At 37.7% G+C, this 8505-nt stretch overlaps 1 protein-coding gene across 2 annotated transcripts; it reads left to right on the forward strand.

The window, feature by feature from the left end:
- Positions 1–248: 248 nt before the first annotated feature.
- On the forward strand, positions 249–6457 carry LOC111325485 (contactin-5). Of its 2 annotated transcripts, XM_088728864.1 has the most exons (6): positions 249–386; positions 946–1281; positions 2015–2275; positions 2872–2904; positions 3958–4218; positions 4887–6457. In XM_088728864.1, the coding sequence occupies exons 1-6, from the start codon at positions 275–277 to the stop codon at positions 5183–5185; spliced, it is 1302 nt and encodes a 433-aa protein (XP_088584990.1). In that variant the 5' UTR covers positions 249–274; the 3' UTR covers positions 5186–6457. The 2 variants fall into 2 exon arrangements, with proteins under 2 accessions (XP_088584990.1, XP_088584991.1); XM_088728865.1 differs by lacking the exon at positions 3958–4218.
- The last annotated feature ends 2048 nt before the right edge of the window (positions 6458–8505 follow it).

The raw sequence follows: 8505 nt of genomic DNA on the forward strand, positions 1-8505 counted from the left end.
TGATTCTGACTTGGCTGAGCTGAAGCCTCTGCATAAAAGCCATCTTTTGAGTTCTTCTATCGAGCTCCCTTGACGTCTTTTTCATCGAAATGGACTTAAAATTCCGCCATGATAGACATTTTATCCCCCAGCTTCCCCCACAGTGCACTGCGCAAAATATCATGTGACGTCATAGTGAAATAAGGCAATTCCCCCACACATGACGTATCTACCTTTTCATCTCTGTCACACACTCTCTTTGTCCAGCCTCGATTTGGTACGTACGCAATCCAAGATGGCGGTACCTGGTAAACGTAATTCAGTTAGGTTTATGTACACTGTGTACATTCGTTTGAGTTTTATCGTGCTTTCCATCTTTTTATCGTTCCAAATACACAGATCCGAAGGTATGTTCCTAGATAACCGAGTATAAAAGTTTCTTTCAGAATAGAAAGTTAGAATAGGCCCTTTGCATGACTTGATCCTGCTTGATCGCCTGATCACCTTTAATTTCAGTAAACACGTAAACAGTTCACATTTGAAAAATTTTGTTAGCACAAGCTGAAAGAGTATATTAAAATTGGGATACCAGGGACTTTTCAGCCGTATATCTCAAAAGTAGCCATTGCAACGGTTGACGAAGAGACGAGTTATTTCAGCCTTGCACTTCAGTTCCAGTACTTTTTCCCCTTGTAAAAGAATTTCTGAATTTCTCGGCTTTATACATGGTCACAAATGAGAAACACGATGCCAATTACTTTCAAATGCATGAAGGGTTAAACAGTGAAATGGAACCGACCAGAAAATCTCGTCTTGGAATGCAGGCAACTCCTGATGGTTGCCATCATAGGTGGAGTTCCCCTTTTAGATTTGTACTCTTTGCAAAGGTGCCAAGATGTCATAGATTTTTTTTTGTTACATCCATTGATATCTTAGAAAGTAATATAACTTCCATGTGTTTAATAGGATCATCTGCTCACCGTACTCTGGCCAATTTGGATCAGAAAGACCTCGTAGTGCTATGTCAAGTCACACCAAATTTGACTTTTCTTCATCTGGGCTGGTTCCAGTGTCCCACCACAGAAGAATGCAAGTCCAACCTGGATAAATACCTAATTGCGCATATCTTCAACAGCAGCACTGTGGTGGTAGTTGATCCGGAAAAATTTGCATTAAATGTCACTGGAGCATTGACTATCCTTAAAGTAACACCTGAATATGACAATAAAACGCTACTTTGCATAATAAAAAATCCTCTTATTGGATCAGAGGAATTCAGCACACTCTTGGAAATTTCTAAAGGTATGAACTCACCCTAGATATGGCCAGATCAACTCATAATTCAATAATACCATTCTCATTATCATCCTTGCTATTATTATTGTTATCATTATTAGATACTGTGAATATATGAAGTTCATATATTTTGAACTGCGGTATTAAATATGTATGATGCACGATCCTTCGCAGTAGATAGTGCTATTTAGCAATAGCGAAAATCACACCTGAAAAAAAAAAAAATCAGGCCTGTATGGGATTCGAACCACTGACGGTCAGTACGGGATTTGAACCTGACTGACGGTCAGTATGGGATTCGAACCACTGACGGTCAGTGGTTCGAATCCCGTACAGGCCTGATTTTTTTCAGGTCTGATTTTTGCTATTGCATAAATAGCGCTATCTACTGCGAAGGATCGTGCACCATACGTATTTAATACCACAGTTCAAAATATATGAACTTTATATATTCATTGTATCTGATTTATCATCACGGGTTTATTACGAATCAACTTAATGGCCTGCTCCCGGTTGGCTTATTAGCTCAATTGGTAGAGCGCTGCACTAGTATCGCAGAGGTCAGTGGTTCGAATCCCTTACAGGCCTGATTTTTTCAGGTCTGATTTTCGCTATTGCATAAATAGCGCTATCTACTGTGAAGGATCGTGCATCATACATTATCATTATTGTTATGGTATCACAGTGATAATGTATCTTACTATCTTGTGATTTTTCTTTTTGTTATCTGTTATCTTAGAACCACCAAAAATAATTTCCAGAAGTCCACAAATTGTCTATGTAGTGAAAGGTATGAAACTGGTTTTGGAGTGTTATGCTGTTGGTTATCCTTTACCCCAAGTGACATGGATGTGTGATAATAAACTCCTGAAGAACAAAACAAGTACCTATGCAAACTTTGAGAGGCAAACTGCTACTATGGAAGACAATGGATCATATACCTGTCGAGCCGAGAATTCTTTAGGATATGATAATCACACCATGCAAGTAATTGTTATTGGTGAGTATTCATACATGTGACTTTAGGACAGACTCAATGTTTTCAGTTCTATCAAGGAAGAATCAGAAAACGTGGCTTGTACCATCAAACAATTGCCTGGCAATGGGAAGCTGTAATTATTCAAATTTTGTTACCACTCTTAAATACTATGAATATGATTAACTGGTTCCTGGAAATGCCCAGTCATGGATAAAGCTGATATTTTATTTAGAGCTTGAAAGAGCAATTTGTATCATTTGTTAGGCGATGGCAAGGCGAATGGGATTCTTTTTATAATAAGAACAACTCAGTTTCTTTTTCTTCCTTATCTTATCAACAACAAAGTTAAATCTTGTGACAGCTATTTGAAGTAATGTGCTTTGATAATCATTACATTCATATGTAGCTGATGCTCTGAATGAGGATGAGTATTTCTGCATTCTATGTTTAACCTCTCATAAACATCTGTTTATAATTCATGCACTAAGCTCCTTACCCTTTAGATTGTCATGTGATCTTTTTTTTTTTTTGGTTTCTTTTTACAGTCAGTCAGTAAGAGGAAGTTATTGATGCAGGTCAGCAATTTGTTGTAACACTATCATATTTACCTTTTTTAGATGCTGAGAGTTGTTTGTCATCACCTCCCTTAGGTAAGGATACTTCTGTTACTTTATTATGATTCATGCCTTTCTCCTTCATATCCATATATAATCTTTTTTCAGTGAGTTGCTAACTTGTTAAGGATGGTGCTATTGTTTGTTTGTTTGTATGCTAGTTGATGTGTCTTGAGGAAAACAAAACAAACAAAAACGAGAACTCAGTTGATATTTTAACGACTTAGAAGAATGCACGTCTGGGTTGGATGAACACCACATTGTGCACATTGTCAACATCAGCACTGTGGTGGTAGATAATGAGGAAAAATTTTAATTTGTATTTAATGTCACTGGAGCATTGACTATCCTCAAAGTATCACCTTAATATGAGGAGAAAACTCTCCTTTACAAAATTGGTAGTAAATCCCTCTTCTTGGATTGACAAACTTCATTACACTCTTGGAAATTTCTAAAGGTATGAACTCACCCTTGATATGGCCAGATCAACTCAAAATTCAATGATATCATCTTCATTATTATCCTTGCTATTATCATCTTTATTACATCCATTTTGAAATCACTGGCAGTCTCTGTAATTTGATTGGCTCTAATTGGTGCGATTTATTCACAAATTCCACCATTTTTTGCTCTAAATCGCATCATTTTACGCTTGATTGAGTTTTTGACACATGATGTCAAAGTCTTTCTGTTTTGCATACAAAATAAGATGTAAAAGCGTTTCCGGTTTCGCTTTTTATTTAAAAACCGGCTCAATACTGTATCAATAAAAATATTTGAATTGACCAAGTCCTGTATTTGGGCGGTTTCAAAATGGATGTAATAATAAAAGTAGTAATTGAACCTCATGTCATGCAATTTTGGTCTGAAATCATACTTGTGTTTTCAAATCGAACTCGCGCCACGTGCTCTTTCGATTTTGAAATCACGTGTATGATTTCAGCCCTGATAATATACATGAAAAAATTTATCAATATCAATATTGTTATTATCATTATGATTATTATTTTCAATTTCATTGTTATGGTATCACAGTGATAATGTATCTTACCATCTTGTGATTTTTCTTTTTGATATCTACTATCTTAGAACCACCAAAAATAATTTCCAAAAGTCTGCTAACTGTCTATGTAGTGAAAGATATGAAACTGGTTTTGGAGTGTTATGCTGTTGGTTATCCTTTACCCCAAGTGACATGGACACGTGATAATAAACTCCTGAAGAACGAAACAAGTACCTATGCAAACTTTGAGAGGCAAACTGCTACTATGGAAGACAATGGATCATATACCTGTCGAGCCAAGAATTCTTTAGGATATGATAATCACACTGTGCGAGTAATTGTTATTGGTGAGTATTCATACATGTGACTTTAGGACAGACTCAATGTTTTCAGTTCTATCAAGGAAGAATCAGAAAACCTGGTTTGCACCATCAAACAATTGCCTGGCAATGGGAAGCTCTAATTATTTGAATTTTGTCACCACTCTTAAATACTATGAATATGATTAACTGGTTCCTGGAAATGCCCAGTCATGGATAAAGCTGATATTTTATTTAGAGCTTGAAAGAGCAATTTGTATCATTTGTTCGCCGATGGCAAGGCGAGTGGGATTCTTTTTATAATAAGAACAACTCAATTTCTTTTTCTTCCTTATCTTATCAACAACAAAATTAATAAATTTTGCGACAGCTATTTGAAATAATGCTGCTTTGGTAATCGTTATATTCATATGTATCTGATGCTCTGAATGAGGATGAGTATTTCTGTATTCTATGTTTAACCTCCCATAAACATCTGTTCATAATTCATGCACCGCAAGCTATCTCTTATCTCGTCACCTTTTTTTTCTTTTTTTTTTTCTTTTTCCCGGTTTCTTTTTTACAGTCAGTGCGAGGAAATTATAGACGTGTTTGACGTTTTCTGTGTTCCACAGGGTCATAAAGTGCATGTATACTTTATGTAATATTTCACTCAGTTACTGAACAGTATGAAAAAACGATCTGTTCATCCTTAGGAAAGGAAGACGTGGAGTCTCCGATAGACTGCAATAAGCTCTTAATCGTGGTAATCGTGCTTATCGTGCTTTTGTTTGGGGTACTCGTGATTGCTTTTGCAGTCATTTTTTGCCTGGTTCAGAAGAACAAGAAGCTTGACCTGCTCAGCAAGAATAGTTCCGATGAACAAAAGGACGAGGATGGATCGCTGGAGCTACTTCCCAATCCTGTCGTACGCAAGGATCTTTCGCAACCAGTCGATTCGTACCTGAAGTCAGACGTTTCGTTGCCAGTTTACCTCGATGCAACTGAGCTGTAAAGGCTCCGTCTTGGCTTCTGGTTTAGGCTGTCGAAGGTTGTGGCAATGGTCTCATGCGAAATGAAGGCGTCCCTGTAAGTTTCTCGTGATACTCCACTGTTGCAGGTCCTGTGCTACCATTTATTGCAGCCATCGCACAAATGAGCTTTAATGTACGATATTATGTATCATATTAGGGTAATGGAACACGCAAATTATGCCACAGTTTCATAGACATTTTTTGGCAACAAGCATCAAGCTTAGGAGCCCAAAAGAATTTGTTTTTGGTCATCAAGAACACTTGAATGTTTTCTTTTGAAACTTTTCTATTTTCGCGCGTTCTTTATGGGATCTGTACGACGCTGAAACAAGACTCTAGTTTCCAAAACTATAAGTCAAATGGGCTACTAGAAAATAAAATAATACTGTAGCTGAATAATAAATCCCTTATTTGATGGTTTGACATATAACACGAGCGAACAATTTGCTTATTGCTTGCCCTATTTTTCCTCGTTCTTACTGGCTCGGAAAATACTTCGCAACGCGTTCAACTCGCAAAATTTGTGCTCGTATTACATATTAAACCATCGAATAGGCTGCAAGTATCTTTACTGTGGACCAATAAAGTTCTAAGGTTAAATTAATTTTTAAGTTAAGTTAGATTTAAGCTTATAAATACTAGAAGAACTCCGATTTTTTGGAAAGGTTGCAGAACAAAGCGATGCGAATAATTTAAGAGTAAATCCCTTAACGTGCACACAGTCAATGAGGGAGAGGCTTGGCCTGTTAACATTATCCAGTAGGCGCCGCTATCTTCGTCTCCAACTAGTATATAAAATTGTAAATGATTGTCACTGTCCCAGCAAACTTCAAGGGTATTTTGTATTGAGATCAGAACTTCGTCGTAAAGCCCACAGAGATAGTAAGGAACTCCATCTCCCAAGATACAAAACAGCTATGGGCCAGTCAACATTTGAGTAAGCCGCTGCAAAGGAATGGAATGACCTCCCCAAAGAACTGCGTGCTTGCGAAACGCTGAGAATTTTTAAAATTAAAACTTTTAAACTTCTATTAGAATCAGATAAGGCACAACACAAATGTAGCATATAAGTTTTTTTTTTTTTTGGGGGGGGGGTGATTTTCTATTTAATCTTAACTTGTATCTATAGTAAATTGTAATTTTTTAATAGTATTTATATGCACTGATCACCAGTTTATACCAGCGTTTTCTATGTTGATTTCGCTGATCGGTTTTTTTCAGTTTAAATAAAGCATTTATTAGTATTATTATTATTACTACTACGTGTTCAATTAATTTTATTGTGGTAGTGGCTAACTCGAAAGCTTTTACTTCATCACACTTTCCTCTTACAGGGGTGTATCTAGGATTTTTGAAAGGGGGTTGGAGAGAAGGGTCCATACTGTGTCAAGCAAAGGGTATTCACCAGTTTTCGCCACCTGAATATTAGAGGTTGTTAAAGGCGGGTCATGGCTAAGGACCCCCCGCCTCCCGGTTAGCTCAATTAGTTAGAGCACCGGATTGTGTTGTGCGGGAGGTCGAGGGTTCGAGCGCTGGCCGGACCAATACTCATGGTCTGAGGAGAATTTGCTACCTTTCAATAATATCAAGAAATGGATAGATATTCTAGTCTTCTCGGATAAGGACGAATAAACCGTAGGGCCCGTCTCCTGCAGGGTTAGGGGTAGGAGACGTTAATTTTCCACGCACGAGATTCCTGTGTGATGGATATCCTCCCCCTGGGGTGGGATGGGCAGGAAGGTGAGATCGTTACATGGGATGAAGCGACTGCCAGAGGCGCCTGATAATGCTGACGTCCGATCTCAACCTTATCATTGTAACCAGACACGTCACTTCACTTTCACTTTTACTCCCGTCCCAACTACGCCCTTGTGTCATGGAAACATGAATAAACAACCAGACTCGTCGCTTGTCTGGGCCTCCTGTCAGTTAAACTGCCGGTTTCAAAGATGAGCTTTTGTTCAAGAGTTTTACGGCTTCCCGAGCTACCTAAGTGTAAGGAAAGATTGCCAATTGCAAATTTAGGAAACGCTGTCTCAGGGTAGGTGTGCGTTCCAATAGTTGTTTTAAAAAAAGATAAATGTAGGGTAAATTTTTCGAGGAAACAATAAAAATTAATTTCTCATTTAAAATTACTTACCTTGCATTTATGTGGTTTCTCCAACAGTCCCTTCGTCTCCAAAGACATAAAAAGAAAATTAGTTGTAATTAATTTGAACGAGCTTGCTAACAAACTTTAATTAGTTCGGGTGTCAACAGTTAAACAATGCTTAGTACTAAAAATGAAAACATTAAAATGAATATCAGCTTCATTTAATTCAAACGAAACCTTTTCGGTAGTCTCCTTCGCAGCTGTTGTTTTAGATCGTCACGCAACGGTCCCTCTCCCACAGGTTGGTGGTGAGCGTTGCGTGACGAGCCCAAACAACCGTCTGCGAAGGAGATTACCTATTTGTGGATCGGAGTATTAGACGGGGAACCAGTTGAGCTAATCAATTTTCACCTGAAAAAAAAAAAAAATTAATCAAAAAAAAGGAAAAGGGTTATACCTTGGTTCATTACACGGTTCCCTTTTGAAAATATTAAATGTGGAAACTTGCAATTGCTCTTTTCAGATTTTGTCTTCCAACACTCAACTTTGCCTCCTAGATGATCACTAAGTTTGGTATTTTTGAATGATACCTGCAGCATCAGTCTATGATGCAACCACCTACATTGTCAATTTGTGATGGTAGTACGTACGTGTTACAGATATTTGAAGCGATTTTTTTCCTGGAATTAAAGAAAAATTTATACTCGAAATTATATTTTACGCGAAAAGATACTTTACGATAGAGGAAATTAGGGCAAAAAAAGGTGCTAAAAGTAAAATGGAGGAAACTAATGCAACTCACAAGAGAATCTGCAGACATAAAAGGAAAAGTATTGTGTTGAAGTTTAATGTAAATAGAAACAATGTGCCTGCATGGAATTGTCCCTAAAAGGAAAGGTCAAGGAAAGGAAATCGTCTCCGATAGCTCTCAGGTTAAGGGTTCTCCGAAAACAGCAGCTCTGCTTTTCGCTTTTGTTGTCTGGTTGACAAAACTGTCTGATGTGCAGCGGGGAAAGGGGGTCGAATATCGGAAATTGACATTGCGGAAACCGTGATTAAGTCATTTTAGCAATGCACGAATAATAGAGCTATTAACTTAATTCTAGGGAACAATAATTATTTTAACTTAAATCTGATAATTTTCTTGAGTTAGGGAGTCGGGGGGAGAATTGGGGGAGGGGCTCATATGGTTTTCTGGGAACGAAAGGG

This window comes from Stylophora pistillata, chromosome 7, assembly GCF_964205215.1.
Source record: "Stylophora pistillata chromosome 7, jaStyPist1.2, whole genome shotgun sequence".
Taxonomy (NCBI): Eukaryota; Metazoa; Cnidaria; class Anthozoa; order Scleractinia; family Pocilloporidae; genus Stylophora; species Stylophora pistillata.